General features: G+C 36.8%; 2 protein-coding genes across 3 annotated transcripts; one reads left to right on the forward strand and one right to left on the reverse strand.

Moving 5' to 3' along the window:
• The first annotated feature begins 207 nt into the window (after positions 1–207).
• Ac13E (Adenylyl cyclase 13E) lies at positions 208–12,033 on the forward strand. Of its 2 annotated transcripts, XM_029316013.2 has the most exons (8): positions 208–563; positions 1,488–1,777; positions 2,040–3,409; positions 3,498–3,752; positions 3,827–4,290; positions 4,367–4,522; positions 4,593–4,792; positions 4,877–12,033. In XM_029316013.2, the coding sequence occupies exons 2-8, from the start codon at positions 1,497–1,499 to the stop codon at positions 6,588–6,590; spliced, it is 4,440 nt and encodes a 1,479-aa protein (XP_029171846.1). In that variant the 5' UTR covers positions 208–563; positions 1,488–1,496; the 3' UTR covers positions 6,591–12,033. The 2 variants fall into 2 exon arrangements, with proteins under 2 accessions (XP_029171846.1, XP_029171847.1); XM_029316014.2 differs by lacking the exons at positions 208–563; positions 1,488–1,777 and having other exon boundaries at positions 2,458–2,522; positions 2,612–3,409.
• On the reverse strand, positions 9,040–18,953 carry Ranbp21 (exportin-5-like protein Ranbp21). The gene is made up of 9 exons (XM_029316021.2): positions 18,709–18,953; positions 17,236–17,936; positions 16,832–17,140; positions 15,331–16,734; positions 14,901–15,155; positions 14,670–14,793; positions 14,125–14,461; positions 13,620–13,989; positions 9,040–13,501 (listed from the first exon to the last, which is right to left on the reverse strand). Exons 2-9 carry the CDS (start codon positions 17,920–17,922, stop codon positions 13,340–13,342), a joined length of 3,648 nt encoding a protein of 1,215 aa, XP_029171854.1. The 5' UTR covers positions 17,923–17,936; positions 18,709–18,953; the 3' UTR covers positions 9,040–13,339.
• Positions 18,954–19,033: the final 80 nt, after the last annotated feature.

Genomic DNA, 19,033 nt, shown 5'->3' on the forward strand with positions numbered 1-19,033 from the left:
TAATTCATCAGAGATCTCGTTCTAATTATCAAATCGTAATAAGTTCTTATATTTTTCATGAAAGAATTTTCTATAATTGAAAACAAGGTAAAAAAATATAAGAGAGAGAGAATTTTTGATAGAAAAGTCTCTAGTTGATCTAGTGATTTTTTTACAAAGTTAAAATCCTGCTCGTCCAGTGACATTTCTCCGTTTGACGTTTGACAGCTCGGGGAGGGGAGGTGGCGCTGTCATCGCGGCCGTCGTCGTCTCTGTTGATGGATTCAAGATGGCTGCGGAACATCGTAGCGGAGAATATTTTAGCAGTCTCGACGAAAACGCGTAATTTTTTACACCCGTGACGATTCGTTTATTGCGTCGGCCGCGTATCTCAGCGTCGACCTCGTCGAGGCATCCTCGAGGTATCCCACGACGATCGCCCGAGGCAGAGCCGCGAAGAGAAAAATGGCGCTCTGTGACACTAGCTGATTCTCGCGAAATCTACCTCCGATGTCATTAAGGAGGATGATTTCTCAAATTTTCTGGCGTCTTCGCTTTTGATCGAGGCAAATCCAACTCTTGCGGTGAGTCTCGTAGAATCGTCGCCTTTTAAATCCCCCATCGTGCGATTTGCATCGTAAAATGACGATTAACGAGTTAACATTGAAGTTGACAATTTTATACATCGCGCCTGTAATCGTGTATGTACATAAAATTAGAAAATTTGCGAAAGATATTTTGTATAAAAGATCTGTAAGTACGTTTTAATATAGAGAAACTCGTATTTTGCAAAAGAAAAAAAATTATGACGAAGAAATCGTAAAAAATTAAATGTCATGAAATGTAGCTTTTAACATTATATAAATATCCTATGACTATATCAGTACTATACTTATTATTGTAATAATACAACATATAAAAGAAGCAGAACAAAAGATGTGCATTGTGAAGGTAACTTCATTGGTAACATTCACTAAATAGTGCTGTGCACAGTATCATTAGCAGCTGCTGCATATTGCTGCAGCAGAAACAATACATATGTCACTTATCAGTAGTTTAAGCTGCATGATATTAACAGATGACATTCAGAATTGTCATATATATTTTTTTCCTTTTTTAAATCTTTCTATTTAATTTGTCGAGTAAAAGATATGCAATTTTATACATATAAGACATGTATGATTACATTCAATAGCAAAATTGTTTTTATATATATGTATATATTTAAAATATTTTTTTAATTTGTGGATTAAGAGATATGCAAATTTTCTATGTGTAAAACATGATAAAAGAAATATATATTTATTTTATATGTACATATAATATGTAAAAAAATTTAATTTTTCAGTATACCCTATATTACAGAAAAAAAATTATATATATATATATATTCTTTTTATATTTCTTGATATATCAATATTTCCAATTTATTTGTCTCATTTATTTATCAGCACAAGTAATATAGATATATCAAAATACTATTGTTATTTTTTTCCCAATACTATTAGGTCATCAATATGACTCCTCAATTGAATCGAAAACGTGGTTCGTCCGTCAGCTTTACCAGAGCAAGGGACGACAGCGAAGATGCCGAGGACGAGATTCACATATCTCTGGCGCCATACATACAGACATACTTGGCGCACAGCAGTCAGGGATTAGGATGCTGCGGTATCAATCTACCTGTACCGTTCGAACGTGCAGCACCACGTTCGTGGTGGAATCCTAGATTCGATTCTGAGATCCTCGAGGAACAGTTTAGGAGAAGTGCCTTTCCTCAAATTAGATTAAGATTTCGGTTCGTATTACGAATTGCATTATGTACAGGGTGTCCCATATTTTTTCAATAAAATAAACTGGTATACAAACATTTTATTTATATCCATTAAAAACTGCAGATTTTCCTCTTTTCAACACAATTTTTGTTTTCTCAATAACTGCATACATTAAAAAATGATAGTTAATTAGTTTCAGCAATTTCCTATGGAACATCCTGTATATTTTACATCTGATGGAATTAATTTATACACTCAGAAGATTATTTTGATCACTTCTTGCAGATATGCTCTCACGTATATCCTGCTGGTGTCCTTATCGTGGCTGATGTACTTTGTGATAATCGGAATAGAGAATGATACATCGATATCGGCAGCAATAGCAGGTGTCTTTGGCATCGTCGCCGCCCTGATGTCGGCCGTACTTTATTTAACATATAGGGATTATTACAGATCCTACGTACTAACGACTTCCCTGGGAGTCGCGTCCACGCTCTGTTTCCTATCCTTGCTCTTCCTCGCCATGGTGCCGCCACACGTGGACGGACTGACCCTGGTCGGACATTTTGCTCTGTGCTCAGAAATTCTATTGATAATTTATACGGTGCTGCCGATGCCGCTCTACGCCTGCGTGGGAATATCCACGCTCTACTCATTGATGTTTGAAATCTTGACTGCCTATCTGTACGGCTCGAAGGATGCGCTACAGAGCGAACGGGTTGTACGAAATAATTCCTCAGGATTGAATAACACGACGGCGGATAAAACGTTGGTACTTATGCACTCATCCCTAAAGGATCCTCTAATTGTTGCTGGTCTACAGAATGTGATACGTAATATTAGTGATTTTACTACAGCAATTAGCAGTACAGAGGCAACATCGACGATGCTACACGAAGATAATAAAGATACGATACAAAATATGGATTCAGGATTATTCAAACCAGAAACGATAGCTCAACTGTACAATGCTTTAGCTAAGTCGAATATTTTGACGAGATTAAATTCCAGCATCCCATCCATTATTAGCTCAACTGTAAATGCATCGCCTATAGATAATTATACTAGCGATAACATGCTTGATGCCACTGATATCGACTTTTCCACGAATCTCGCGATAAGGATCTTGATGCAGATTTGCATTCATTTGATAGGCATGCATATCTTGATAATGACCTTCGTGAGAATGCGCGGTACGTTTATGAAGGTCGGTCAATCTCTTCTGGTACGTCGACAATTGGAAGTGGAGAAGCAACTGAAGGAGAAGATGATACACTCTGTGATGCCGCCGAAGGTCGCGGACTGGCTCATGGAGGAGAGCGAGCGCGAAAGAGAGCGAGAGGATTCTCTGAAGAAGGGCTCGATACCATCTAATAACACGGACATCCGTTCCTTGTTTCGTCCGTTCAATATGCACTCTATGGAAGACGTGAGTATTCTGTTTGCCGATATCGTCGGATTCACCAAGATGAGCTCCAATAAAACCGCGGAGGAACTCGTAGGCATCCTCAACGATTTGTTCGAACGTTTCGATGATCTCTGCGAGCATCACGGATGTGAGAAGATCTCCACATTGGGGGATTGTTATTATTGCGTAAGCGGATGTCCCGAACCGAGATCCGATCATGCCAAATGTTGCATAGAAATGGGACTAGGTAGGTGCAAGAATCATTATTATAGTAGACTGTCTGGTAATCTAAATTGTGGAATTAATATTGTATATATTATTCATTTTTTAAACAGCCATGATCGAAGCTATAAAACAATTTGATGTTGAGAGACGGGAAGGTGTGAACATGAGAGTGGGTGTGCACACAGGCACCGTACTCTGCGGACTTGTGGGCACCAAGAGATTCAAATTCGACGTCTGGTCAAATGATGTAACATTGGCGAACAAGTTGGAAAGCACGGGAAAGCCCGGCCGTGTGCACTTGAGTGAAAATACTTTGAGATTTTTGGGAGACCAATACATTACAGAAATTGGAGAAATAGTAAACGGTAAGTAAAATAAAAGTGCAAAAGAAGGAACAGAAGTTCGGAATTTTACATCACGCATCTTTCATCTATTCCAGGTGTTAAAACGTATTTCATCAGAGCCCGTAAATCGGACTTTGTGAATCAGTTTATTACAAATGTCACGTCACCCAAGAGTATCTCGCCATTGATGCAATCACGGAATCGTCTAGCATCGTGCAACAATCAAGCCAAGCCGCGCCTTCATTATCTCCACATGGTCACCAATGCGAATAGTTACAGAATGAAGGCCAATTCCTTGCCTAGCATTTTGGATTCTGAAAATGACGGTGACGTCATGGATGACAAGGAAGATTCGAACAAAAGTCCGACGTCTACCGCTAGTTATGGCAAGAAAAAAGTGCGGAGTAAGCCGTGGAGGTATTTACAGAGACAACGAACAACCGAGGAAATGATACCTTTGGAGATAGAAGAGGGAAGAAATATCATTATAGAACAAGCAAAACTCGATATGCAGCCGTACGAGGAATGCAATGGAATGCAATGGAATGGATTTAGACGAGTTAGTAACATTTTTTGTGTTCCCTTTTTTCTGATTATCGCATTTTTTAATTGTTTACGGTCCTTTCTTATTGTAGATCCCTCTGGGTAATGGCGTTGAAATGGATCCAAATCCTGTACCTTCTAGTCCTTTATTATCTGGTCAAGAGCCGATTAGTCATGCTTCTTCCATTTGCAGTAGGAAAGACTCTGGTATCAAGAGTAACAGCAGGCGAAGTAGTATACAACAACAGGTATGTGCCTGCAAACCTTTTCTTATCTTATCTTGTATTATCTTTTTTATCTTAATCTGAGCATTTGCAGTTGTTCCTAATGAACGGCATGGCCCAGGGTGATTTATTAGGACACAGGGTCAGCGGTTATTATACGTCTAGTTCAACATTAAATTCCACTCATGATCCTTCGTCATCGGTGCCCCCTTATCCGTTTCCCCCGATGGTGACCGATACATTTGGCGCATGCTTTCATAAATTACGCAAGCAATCCGATCTCCAATTAATTAGGTGAGCGAATCATTTTTCGATGCGCTTTAAATACATCGAATATGTTTTTTAATGTTTTTTAAGTTTTTATCTTTTGCTTTAAAGGTGCGTACAGGACAATGTGACCTCTCAACGCTCGTACTTTGTTAAACCGCCGCTTTCGAGCGTCACTCTTTTCTTCAAGAACGAGGAAATGGAGAGAGAATATCGAGAAAACGCGCACAAGGCCACTGAGGGTATCGGCGATAATCCTCCGACCCTGGCTACTTCGAGATTTAATACGTATTTCGACATCTTGATATCCGCCCTAGTCTACACGGCTATCACAATCTCGCTTTTCCTTCTCTGCAAACCGACGATTTATTACATGGTGTTCTCTGTACTCACCACCGCCGTTCAAGTTATCGCGGTGTTACTCTGCATTCGGCAGCTCTTTTATCCGCACATCGCTCATACGACATTCACGCAGAGTATCTTCAAGTTCTTTTCCCGATGGTATCCCTGGCACGTGTGCGGCGCGGTTTTGGTCGGTCTACCGATCATCTCCATCTTGCTTAATTTCACGTGCAACAGCTACCGGAGTCTGAGCAACTTTGAATATTACTACAGCTATCTAATCTTTGTCGGGCTGGTCCACTTTTGCAATTTCACGCAGCTCAACTGTTGGATGAAGAATCTACTGGTCACTCTCACCGGCGTGTTATTCATCTGTCTCGTGGTAAGTCACATATCTCCGTATCACCAGGAGAATCTCAATAGTATTAATAGTAGTAGCAATCCTGGCAACAGCTCGCAATTAGCGACTTTGCATTCGAATTTTTTCAAATCGCTCGCGAGCGAACAAAGCGATCTGGATAACTCGGGAAATCTTCCGAACGCAACGAGAGATTTTATTGCCTCGACCGCTGCAAGATTGTCGACCGCGAAACATCCAGGACGACAAGAAACGTCTGCTACGACTCGAAGGGAAGCTTACACCGGGTACAACGAGAGATTATACAATTCGGAAATATATCTGGATATGGCGCTGCTGCTGCTGCTGGTCTGGTTCCTGAATCGTGAGTTTGAGATCAGTTACAGATTGTGTTTTCACGGTAATGCGGTCGCGGCGCGCGACAAGACGCGCGTGCAATCGATGAAGAATCAAGCCGACTGGCTGCTGCACAATATCATACCGAAATACGTGGCCGATCAGCTCAAGACCACCGCCAAGTATTCACAGAATCACAAATCCGTGGGCATCATCTTCGCCAGCATTGTCAACTTCAACGAGCTGTACGACGAGTCGTATCTGGGCGGAAAGGAGTATCTGCGAGTGCTCAACGAGCTTATCGGCGACTTCGACGAGCTGCTGGAGAAATCGGAGTACGCGAACGTGGAGAAGATCAAGACGATCGGCAGCACATTTATGGCTGCGAGCGGACTGAATCCACAGGTGAGGCAGCAGAGCAAGCACGAATACACGCATCTGTTCCAGTTGGTCGACTTCGCTGTGGCGATGCACAAGGTGATATACGAGTTCAATCGGGATCTGTTGGGTTTCAAGCTGATCCTACGAGTCGGCTATAATTATGGCGACGTCACAGCCGGCGTGATCGGCGCGACAAAATTGTATTACGACATCTGGGGCGACGCGGTCAATATCGCGTCGCGGATGGACTCGACCGGAGTCGCCGGTAGGATACAGATGGCCAGCAATTGTCTGGATGTTCTATCGGAGCGATACGAATTCGAGCCGCGCGGGCAGGTGTATGTCAAGGGTAAGGATAATATGGATGTGTTTTTGCTGTTGGCGAAGAAGGAGAATACTGAAGGTTGACGATCAACGTTTAATAAAAAGCTCCGTACGACCATTATATATCGAGATGATCCAACATTACTTGTGGCCTGGAAAGATCATGACGTTTAGAATAGGATCTGGCTATTTTTAGTATCTGAACATTTTTTATAGCTTAATATTTTATTGCGCTTGTTTTTCCGAGAGCACGCGAACTGAATTGTACGAATTAAATTGCATTCATCTTTTCCGGTTTTTATTTTCAATTATTCTTTTCAAACTTGATGCGTTGTAAATTTTTCTCTTGATATCTAGATTTTCTTGTCCAGATAGAAATGTTCAATAAAATATTTGAAAATAAAAAATGGAAGAATTACGAATGCAATTCTATTCAATTTGTACACTATACGAAAACTCAAATTTTTTTATGTAAAATTGTGAAAGATATTAACGATGGACAGAGCCATTTTACTAACAACTGATTATGCTGAAATAATGATTAGGGAGACGTGTAACGAAGTAGATGGAGAAGAAATCTGGAGAAAAAAGATATGTGCATTATATGTATGTGTGTATACACACATTTTTGCGAACAACAGTCGTATATGTGCCCTACTGAAAAAAAAACATACTCGCCTTATTCGTTGACTGCTCAAACTCAGCTAACGATAAATATTTATTAACGAGAGATGTTATTATTGTATTTTTGTAAATATCGAACAATATATTATATATATATGTACAATGAAAAGAGATATATATTATATATGTATATCATGGAAGATTATCTGAGATCTGCCTTTGTCTCAAGTACAAAACTGGATGTGAGAAGGGGCGAATCTTTTTTAGGAACGTTTTATGTTGTTGAGTATCGGATAGTAATAATTATTCGTGTATGGGTGTACATATTATATGTGTAGATGCTACGAATGTGATTTTTGCGCGAATATATATATGTGTATATTTGTGGTATATCTGATTTATATCTATTTCCTATCTAAATTGAGTCTCGAAAATGTGTAATTCTTTTCGATCGAGTGAACGCGAGTGATAGCGAAACATTTTTATGATGTACCTTTGAGAAATTGATAAACAAGTGTTACGTTTCTATGATATTCTCAATATTCTAAGAGTAAAACAGCGAAGTGCGTTTCGCGCGATAAAAGTCAACGAAACTTGAGAAAATACCCCGTTATAAGCGAAATAAATTTTAAAAAGTAAAAAAAAAAAATAAATTTACACAGTCTTGTCTTCCTTCTGATATTGTAACACGTATGTATAAGACGAAGTAACACGGAAAATGAAGCGTTATATACAAGCGTCATTTGAAAATTAATATACATAGAAGAGATAAAAGAGATATGAATAAATGGAATTTTAGGATCTTTTAGTGATTACAAATGATAAAGGATGATTTTACCAAAGACCAAGATAGGGAAGTAACGAGTTTAAGCTATGAACGTGCGTGCATATGTAAGAGCACGTAGATTTACGTTTAGAGTTTGCTGTGCAATGTGTTATACGTGCATTGAACAAATTGCATTATACATTCCAAATGAAGCGACGAAGCAGCTGACCGCAAGTAACAAGCACGTAACAAAGTGCTTCTTATTATGAATATCTCTGTCGTTATATCTGGATACAAACCCGCTCGGATTCCAAAGAATATTCTGTTGCATTTTTTTTGTAAAACTTAACGATAAGCGTTGAATGATATTTATGCTGTAAGAAATAGTGTTTATACCTATTGTGCGTTGTGTATATGTATATGTACACAAATTTTGAGTATTTATCTTGATTACAAAAAAAACCAGGCGCTTTGTGTTTGTTATATGCGGTATATACGATTCGAGTATAATGCGACAAATTTGGGTCTGGATCACAATTGGATTATTGTACATCCTGCACGTAATGTGGTTGTAATTTTAAGCAGTGTTTAATTCAATATATAAAATATTGTTTTATGTAAAAGTAATGTCATGCTTAATAAAAGAAAGGACATCGAAAGATTTTCTGTAAATATTTCTGTAAAATATTTGTGGCTTATTTTGAGTAAAGTATAGAATTCTTCGTTTCGGAGAAATCGAAGGAGAATTGTGGTGCTGTACAGAAAATGTGCAATGATGTATCGCTTCGATTTGTCGTGAAAGATTATGTGAAATATTTCGTACGAAGTTTACAGTCAATCATAAGTTTTGACGTTATATACATATATATATATATATATATATATTCATATATATATATATAGTTTAACAAGATAACAAGCTCATATGTCAAAACGTATCCGCGAATATGATAATTTATAATGATAGTATATAAATATATATATATATATATATATATTAAATTCGCCGATTTTTATGGGGAAAGTATATGTTACATGAGAGATATCAAATAAAATATTAATTATGTAAATTGTATGTATATTTATCGAACATACACATGTCTTGCGGACGAGACAAAGAGACGTATATTGACGTACATGTCATTATTGTCAATGTAATTTCTTTATTACAATATAATATATACAAGTTACTATAGCTGATTTCGCTATAGTTGATGTACAAAAAACGTGGGCGAGGTTTTGAAAAGAAGCGGATTTCCGCTGCTTTCTGGCCTGGCATAAATCAATAGCGTTACGTCGATACATTAATATTGCGACAAAGTGCAACGATTACTTCCTTTATACATTAATTATGCATATATAAACAAAGTAATTGTCGCACTTTACTATAACATTAATATTATATACATAGGATGTCCTATATAGATAGAATACAAATCGGTATTCCTTTGTCAAAAAATAAGTATTTATTCCTTTGGAAAGATTTTCGACAATTTATTTTTTAATGTCAATATTATATTTGCTATTTCTTTATTCTTCATGTAAACATTTCAATGACAATTTTGTTATAAATTGTCTTATATTTATATTATTGTAATTATCACTTTAAAAAATTTTATTTTATTAGTTAATATTTTCTCATATATATAAGAGAAAATTTTTATATACAGCGAAATGTGTTTTTTGGCTCTGATATAAAAAATGAAGTTAATATAAATATTAAACTTCTAATAAAATCAGACCACAATTTTCATAAGAATTAAGAAATAGCAAATGTATTATAGATGAAGACTTTTAATTATATTTTTAAAAAATGGGATCTCGAAAACAATGCATTTCTGGAAATCTTACCAAAGAAAAGATGCTTATTTTTTACAAGATAGTACTAATCTGCATAAAATCCTACTTATATAGGATATCTTGTATACACACACACACACACACACCCACACACATACACACACACACACACATATATATATATATATTAACAATTTTTATGAAATAATCTGGATAATAATCTTGATAATTTCGTTACATTTAACGATCAGTTAAATGCATAAGTAAGTATACAATGTGATGTAGTTCAGTAGATCATATTATCGATAATAAAAGAAAATGATTGTGTCATTGTGAAAATAGTGCTGTTACAAACTCATTGATCCATATAATTTAACAAGTCAATAAAGTGGTCGAAAGTGGTTGTTTGTAAGATAAGCAGATTTTTGTAATATTCTGAATAATTATCGTAATTAATTTTGTGTGCCATTTTGTGTACAATTTTTGTCGATATTCACATAATGGCATGCACTATTCTCGAAAGAAAAGGAATATATAAAACATTTTGTGTATAACACACGTTATGAGAAATTGTGGCAATATGCAAAACAATTTTGATGTACAAATGTGTATCAGATATTTTCGTTAGACAAATAAGTATATAAGCTTGATTCGTCTTGGAAGAATGCCACGAAAAGGAAATACTTGTATTATCTCTTCGTCAGCAATGTCCCAATGTAAAAAAGGTAAATGCTTTTGTAAGAGGATATCTTAGATTACGATTACAATGGAATCTTTTTTTCGTTAGATGTAAATTCCTCTGATAACTACTTTTTTCACAACCTACGAACAAAATTTGTGAACCGCATACGTGGTTACTAAAAGCACAATGGAATGCTGGAGAAAATAGTGCATAATGCAAAAACTTACGGGTTTAAATTATAAATTAAAACGCATTTCTCTGATAAAGATAAAACAGATAAAACATGCGAGACAGTAATTCTACGTAACGATGATCTTTAAAAAATTCCATTTAACGCGCAAAATGTATGTCCTAGTCAAACTAGAAGACAAGCGAGAGATTAGAGAATAAAAGAGTTTTCGATTAAAACATTTTTGATATGTGATATTGTAATGTAATATTGTAGTAAAATTGATGGCAATTTTACATGTGTGTATGTGTATGGGAGGGTGTGTGAGATCGTCTTCTTACACCGCCTTAACAAAACATTTAATATTCTAAATACGCCATCTGATAAATATTCTCGTTGGAATGATTTTTGCAATAGTTTGTAGTTAAATTCCATGTCTAATTAGTTGCTTACTCTCTTTTCGATGTGCATTAATCTCGTCATTTGCGCGCTTATCGCATTTTTATATTAAGAGTAAACGTAAAGAAAATGAGTAAATTGAGATTGAACATGCATGCATAAAGACTTGATGTAACTTGTGAATTCACAATTCACGAAACACTTAATGCTAGATTAAAACATTTCATAATTAGCGTAAAAAAATATATGTAAATCGTGAATCGCAACGAAAATACAAATATCGTATGTCTAAGGAATGACAAAAAAATATTTTGGTCCTCAATTGAATGCTTTTCAGTGAAATAAAGTGTAGTCATTTGTCAGGAAGTATTTTATAAGAATATAAACCTAACTCGAAATTATTTGATACTGTTGATGAACATTTTCAACGATTTGTTATGACAAAGTCAAAAACCATCATTCACTATTAATTGCAAGTTTTCCTTAAAACTTGTGAGGTCAATTAAAGTTAAATATGATTTTTAATAATCAAATAAAATCATCAAAAATTATCTTAAATTTTTTTTTATAATTTACTCGGCAGTAATCGATCGCAAGTTGCTCAAACATTTTCTTTACGTTTAATTTTATTTTTGGAGATTTTTTCCTATTTTTATATATTAAGAGTGTAATAATCGTAATGTACAAATGTCTCTTCGTATGTTCTCGCGTGTATATCTTGATTAAAACTGCCGTTTCAATTCACATGTAAATGTAGTATCGTATAAATTTGATTTATAATTTGTACCGCGGTTTCAATTATTTCACGAGAAAACTCGGTTGTAAGGAAGACGTTTATCGACTTTTTGTTGCGAATAGATATACATTTTCGGCATCGATCCATACTTTTGAAAAAATCAACGAATCGTATAATATGAACATTCGAAACAAATATATATGTATGTAGATGAGTGTGATTATATATAATTCATTCTCTTCTACTCCACTATATAAGATTAATCTATAAGATTTTATTGTACAATATGTATATACTTATATGTATAAATATATGACACCGATGTAATAAACTATACTTCGAAATCCTTAACATAGTATAATGCAACAGATTTATTCATTTAAGTTGTACTTTCCGCAAATTTTTACTTTTTTCTCTTTTAAATATTAATAAAAATAAAAAAAAGCTCATAAAGTTAAAAAAAACAAATTTAATGTACTATAAATATTACGGACTTCGGAGATATAGTTTAAAAAGTAGCAAAGAAAAAAATTATATATAATAAAATTATAATTAATGAATTGTATACTATACAATATTCGCGGTTTTCCACAAATCAGTCACAGCTTAGAACATGTCACTTCTCTTTTTTCCACGTTTATACAAAGCAACTTAACTTTATGATTCCTAAGTCGCTCACTTCGAGTATATTGTTAAATTTTTTTACTCGCTACATTCCTTATCACAATAATCTGCTATGTCTTATTGTACAACCCTTCCACAATTTTATCCCAATTTTTATGTTCTAGACATATTGTTTTTATGTGATGTGTATAAATATCTCGGAAATTGTTTTTTGACATGTCATCGAAATGTACGTTAAAGTAATGATAATGTGAGAAATTTATATCTTTTAGGATATTGAATACTGAATGACATGTTTGCAGTCTCAAATATGATGAACACGAACAAGATCTTCTTCAAGCATATTTATTTCAAATTAATTAGAATAAATAAGATTATATCCACAGAACATAAAAAATTGACTATACTTGTATCGCGTTGATATCTGTAGAGTAGTTTCAAATTACTTACAATCGATTTCAGAATAAGCAGAAAAAGAATTTCTCCGACAGTCATTCATCATAAATATTGATCTAAATATATAATGTGTTCATCAGATGTGTTTACAATTCATATTTATATATCCGAGATTTTATTGCATGCATCTAATGATTGAGGGCATGAAATATCCAAAGATTTCTAAAATATTACCTTGATTTTTTAAGTAATTGCAATTTTTACTGAAAATTGTGCGTTATTCATATGTATTATTTCTTATAACTGACTTTTGAAAACATTTTGAAATAAATGAAATACAAGTGAAAAAACAATTTCTGAAATTTGTAATTTTAAAATATGCAAAATTGCATACATCTTTAATTAATATTTAAAGCGCGATTGGAGATATCGCCTCATTACTTTTTAAATATATTCGCAGATTGTAATTCGCGTTTTTTGTCAGAAAAAAGTACGCCATTTCAACAGATTTAGGAGCTCGAGTATTCTTTTCTTTTGCGTCACCGTATAGTCATTCTCTGAAATCTTTTTACAATAATTTATAATTGTTTATTGAGTTAGACCAGCTTTGCAAAACATAATTCGCTAAAACTCTCTGCTACGTAGGCCCAGCGAACAATGCTGCTATTCCGGTATCAGTGGCGTTCTTCGAAATCTCGTCCACGCGCACTTGTTGAGATTTACCGAATATTTCTATCCGCGGTAAATTGTCTATTTTAACTTCCTTGCGAAACAATTGACCTACACTTCTGCCAATAAGCTGTAAAAGACGTATTAAAACCCGATCGTTATTAAATTGCAATTTTTATTTTAACGAGACTTTAAAAACGCAGACCAAGTTTTAAAAAACACTAGCTATATATCTTGGAATCGCGTACCTGATTTGTAATTTTCTTGAAGAGGTCCTTCTTTCCTTTTTCAACCTTATTGCCCTTTGTGCTGACTACCACCATTTTCTCATCGAATCGTTGCAAGTCTGCGGGATTAACTCCTGGAATCTGCTGCATCACCTCGATTATATTCGGAAACTTCGGTCTGAGGCACTCGTAGACTTGTGCGCCAAGAGTAATGAGGCAACCCTGATTAGCCTCATGCTGACCATGCAGTTGTAAACCTTGGAGAACGGCAACCATGATGTGTGCTGCCATGGAAGGAGTGAGACTACCATCGGCTGCTAGAGCTCGCACTACAGGTCCGGTCAACATTGTCGCCTTGAGACTCGCGTTTGAATCATTCCACGAAAGCGCCCTAGAGAAGCCAGACATTATTATGAATGAAAAATGTTCTAGAGAAATAAAAATAAAAAAACTTAATTTTACTTATCTCACAATTTTATAGAAATACGCACAGATTTTTACATTATAACTATCTATATCGTATTACCCTAATACACATAGGACGACGCTGTGACAGGTAGATGGATGACGTAGAACGAAAGCCCCCAGTTCGCTGACGACCTCAGCGACGATGCTGTTTCCTCGTGAAAGAGGTGGATCCACTGCCATTCCTCCGCTATCCTGATCCATGATGTCTGGAGGCGCAGCGTCGCTAGCGGCTCCACCGACTAGAGCCACTTTTAACACGTCCACGAAGTCTCTCGTCAGATTTCTGTTGAGCATATCATCGATGACTTCCTGTGTGTCGGTGTTCTCTTCGTCTAGACCACCGGATTCGTACAGATGCGCAATATATTGCCACTTTGCACTTAATCTTTGGCACACTGAAACAATATCACACAACTTAGATTATTTAAATTTGCTTGATGACGGAAAGCAAAAAATAAAATAAAAAATAAAATTAATATATAAATAAAAATAATATAATAAATAAAATACATAATGATATAGTTATATATTTAATATAAAAAAATAAAATATATATAAATAAAATAAGCAAATAAAAAAAAATTAACTTATAATCACACTCACTATGTGTAGATACGTGAGCCAGTACAGGTACTAGTACGCTCTCATAAAAAGCTGGCGGGCACGAGTATATAAATGGTTTCATAAACACACGTATAATCGGACGCAGTCTGTAGTCTGGAATTACCTGAGAAAAAATAATTTTTTAAATTTTTGTTTAAGAGAATACATGTAATACGAAGCTTTATGAAAATTAAAAGATTATCGATAAAATTAAATATTTTCTTAAATTACCTCCATATTCGAGAAAACTGAATTGAGCAATGCTGATGCAAATCCGGGCAACTGATAGAAATCTCGACCAATCATATGACAGCCACTGCCCAGCATATGATAGCACTGATCGTGAATTGTGCTAATAAATGATTGCATTCGGACTAGAGAAGTACTCGAAGTTTGATCCGTCTCACTAGTATTGTCATTGGTCACATTTACGCCCAACAGATTCGCTTTTTCCGATTCCAAAAGTCCATAAGCATTTTTGTAGCCCTAGGATAAAAATATATTTAAAGTAAAAAACTTTGAATATTTTAATAGTATTATTAATATTAATAATAGAGCATTAGGGTAATATTAATAGTATTATTTAATAATATCATTAATGTTATTATATTAATATTATAATAGTATTATTAATAGTATATATTAATATTAATTATATTACCTCCGAAAGAACGGCGAGAGCGGCAGGAGTGAAGAGAGCATTCATCGTTCGCAGCAGCGCGAAGAGCGTTGGCAAGATAGGAATTACATGGGGTGCGGCGGGATTTCGGTAAACCGGATTACCACTTTCGCTGAGAGCAGCAACGAAGCCACCCCTTGCCGCGCGGTCAGGGTCCTCTGGAATAGAGCATCGCTTGACTACACTTAAAACGGTACAAATGCACATCATAAGATCACTGCGATTGAATCTGGCCGGATCCTCGAGCATGTTCTCCACTGGTAGTCTATCCAATCCCACGAATTGCATAAATTCTGGCGGTCCTTTGAACCATTCCTCGCCCATTGTGATGAACTTGTTGGACGCGTCGCCAATCACCTCCGCGACGAACCGATTCTGCCTTTCGTAGTCGCAGAAGTGATTGGAGATAAGGAGCAACGCCTCGTACAGCATGACACTCTCCATTCGGGATAACGGACTTGGTTCTCGTGTCAGATTGCGCACCATGGTATGTATCTGCTCAAATACCGGCAGCAACAGCAACGGATACTTGAGACTGATCTTAACCATGAGGCTAGCGGCGTGTCGTCGTACGTTTTTGGTCGCACGCGAGCGATTGCGCTCATTTTCGTTGGGTGCTTCGAACACCAATGCGGCAAAGATTTTTTCAAGGACGCGCGGCAGGATAGCGACGCCCGGCATGCTCATTGAGCCGGTCGACATCGAAAGGAACACAAACAGCGCGCTTATGCAAGATAACAGAGCTGATAGTAGCCAAGGATCCTGTGGAGTGTAACCTAGACAAAGTTCCAACAACTGCAAACCGGTCTGTACACTCGGCCGTTCATTGATCAACAAGATTCTAGACACAACGGAGTCCAATGCCTGTGCAAGAGCCTCCCACTCGAGGTACTCTCGATCATTCTGATCACTCTTGTACTGCAGATTCGCCATACCCTTGGTAATTTTTGCGGTCAACCATTGTTGCACGTATGTAAACGTCACTAAGGGCGCTACCATAGTCGCGTGCCTAAATCCCTCTAACAGATCCATTCTAAAACGATGCAAAAAAACGTTGAATTCCTCCTCCGAGTCGTAATCAACGTGGCAGTATGTGGTCATGCCATTGCTTTGTCTACCATATGGATATGCAACACGAATTAGCTTGGGCGCCGTGTGTTCTACGTATTTAGGCACGTACGTCAACAATAACGTATCATTCTTGATGTGTTCATGCTTGAATAGCATCACCCAGATTGTATTCGCTAAATGCGTAAGCGTAAGACTCGAGTACATGGTAAATGTGAGTACAGTGTCCAGAAAGAGGTTGAAGTGTGTTGGACGTATACTGGAGGCGTCATCTTTTCCCCATAAAGTGCACAGTTGTGTCGCCATGCCTGTCAGTACCTGAAATAATAATCATTATAAACAATGAGTATTTTTTTTTAATTTGTCAAAAAGAAATCGATGCAGTATTAATTGACACAATTATCGTGAAACTTACTTGTGTGAGCTTCTTCAGAAACAGATAATGATTCTCGTGGAAATTCGTAGGTCCAGCGAGAGGCGGTGGTGCAGTAGCTGCCGTATAAATAAATCTCAAAGCTTCTTCCGAAAACAAGATCATCAACTGCTTTCGATCTTCGGCTTTGCCCTTGCGATTTACAATCAGGAGCAGGCATTCGGCGGCAGAACATTGAAATATAGGATCACCCAGCAGGAGGCACAATATTTGCAGCAATCTTCCATCCTCGGCCATCACGTGGTTTATAGAAACCCATTCAACAAATCCGCTTAGCGTGGTCAGTACTATCTGTTATAATACAATTACATAATAACATTAGAAACATAAAATGACAAATATTAGAATTAATTAAAATATGAATTGCCATCTTACAAAAAACTTACTTGAACGGCTTTACTGTGTGTTTCAGCTTCGGATGTCTGTCCTAAGGCACTTTTCTTCTGAAATTCCGAAAAGTGTTGCTCCATTAATCTCAAGAAGAAATTAAAGATCTCTGCCATATTCGTGGTTAATGCTTGATATATGTCTTTCCTCCTCTGATTGGATTCGAGTGTCTGTAGGAGCGCCACGTCCTCCACCAGTCTAAGAAAGACCAATAAGACCAGTTCGGTCTGACTCACACCTTGCGTACAGGCCTGACTGAGCTCAGCTAGCAGAGTTGGCCACTGCTGAGGCCACTCTCGCTTTATCATTTCGACTACCACCCGCGACAATGCGTCCTTTATGTGCGCCTCTTCCTGTAGCAATGGCTCAGTGCCTTCTTGAAGTAATTTCATTGCATTTTCCTTGATGAAGATCTTCTCTGACTGCGAGATTTGAGTCCACCGATACTTCACGCAGTGTTCCATTAGTTGTAGACCAAAGTGACGCACTACTGAGCTTCTGTCCGGGGATCTTTGCGCCAGATATAAGCCACATTGCGCACATAGTGGTGAGGATTCCTTGAATCTTTCACAAGCATTGTACACCTCCAGGCGTTGCTGCTGAGATATATTGGGTGACATTATTACCTCGACCACTCGGGCCAGTTCCGCCGATATCTGGGCGACATCGCCCACTCCAAACTCCATTCCTATCTAATGCACTAGAATAAGAGACAAGAATTATTCAATATTTTATTCGCTCAACGTTTAATTAAGATATAATAAATAATGCTTGTTATAATAATTTAATAATTATTTTCTCAGACAATTTTATCAAATAAAAAAAAAATATATAAAAAATAAATAAAAGGATAAAATGGATTATTTATTTCCATATGTAGCAGACAGCATATGTGTATTACTTAACATGTAAGAAACTGTCTCATTTAAATATCTCTTTCAGAATTAATTAGTAATAGTCATGCATATATAGTACTAGATGATTTCTTGTTATTAAAGATATATAGATATAAAACAATTCAAGCATGAAATGTTTCATATCATTTTTTCCTATATCATTAATAATATAATTATATAATAATATTAATAAATAATAAATAATTTTAAAGCTAAGAGCTTATTTATTTAAAGCTACTGAAAACTACAAAAATTACTATTTTTCTGTATTACTAGTTTCGACATATATATTACACATCTTGTGCAATTTTTACGAAGCTGATGCAAGATATCCGAAGATATGTTTTCAATTTCTACCGGTATAAATATGCGAAGGAAATTTCGCGCATCAAGGACACCAAGGACGAAAGATAGAGAGGAAATTTCCGCAACTCCAAATCGCGAGTTCCAATATATTTTTCCGCGTCGAATCTTTGCGCTCTCGGATGGTTATTTCGCCGCGAACACGCGGCGACGAGGGAGCAGCTTGTTGCCTCTCTCTCTCAACATCGGGAAAATCCGCACGCGGCTACTCACCTCTCGCGAGCTCGTTGTTCGAGACGGAGCTTGACGGGGCCGCGTAGAAACGGCGAAGGACTCTCCGGGATCGCGTCAATTCATAATCCCGCTCGGCTGAGGGGGAGTCAGTCTACGACGAGTCAGTCCTGATGTCAATCACGATGCACGCGGTGCAACGATCGTGTGCAACGCTCTTCAACCCGACAGTCAGTCATCAGCAGCCTCGGAGATGCGGATGCGGCACGCTGGCTAACCGGACGAGCTTATACGCGATAGGGTGCTGCCCTCTCTCGTCGAGCGAAGGAAGAGAAGCGTGGAATTTCGACACGCGAGGTGGTCTGTC

This window comes from Nylanderia fulva, unplaced genomic scaffold (assembly GCF_048542155.1).
Source record: "Nylanderia fulva isolate GAGA-0341 unplaced genomic scaffold, ASM4854215v1 Scaffold25, whole genome shotgun sequence".
Classification (NCBI taxonomy): Eukaryota; Metazoa; Arthropoda; class Insecta; order Hymenoptera; family Formicidae; genus Nylanderia; species Nylanderia fulva.

Excerpts from the sequence above, each read along its gene's own strand:
- Ac13E (XM_029316013.2), top strand. The coding sequence starts at position 1,497 with ATGACTCCTCAATTGAATCGAAAACGTGGTTCGTCCGTCAGCTTTACC. Across the intron at positions 3,410-3,497 it reads TTGCATAGAAATGGGACTAG|CCATGATCGAAGCTATAAAA; the intron begins GTAGGTGCAAGA and ends TTTTTTAAACAG. Across the intron at positions 4,793-4,876 it reads TCCGATCTCCAATTAATTAG|GTGCGTACAGGACAATGTGA; the intron begins GTGAGCGAATCA and ends TTTGCTTTAAAG.
- Ranbp21 (XM_029316021.2), bottom strand. The coding sequence starts at position 17,922 with ATGGAGTTTGGAGTGGGCGATGTCGCCCAGATATCGGCGGAACTGGCC. Across the intron at positions 15,156-15,330 it reads CTCTCGCCGTTCTTTCGGAG|GGCTACAAAAATGCTTATGG; the intron begins GTAATATAATTA and ends TTTTTATCCTAG. Across the intron at positions 13,502-13,619 it reads TCAAGAAAATTACAAATCAG|CTTATTGGCAGAAGTGTAGG; the intron begins GTACGCGATTCC and ends CGTCTTTTACAG.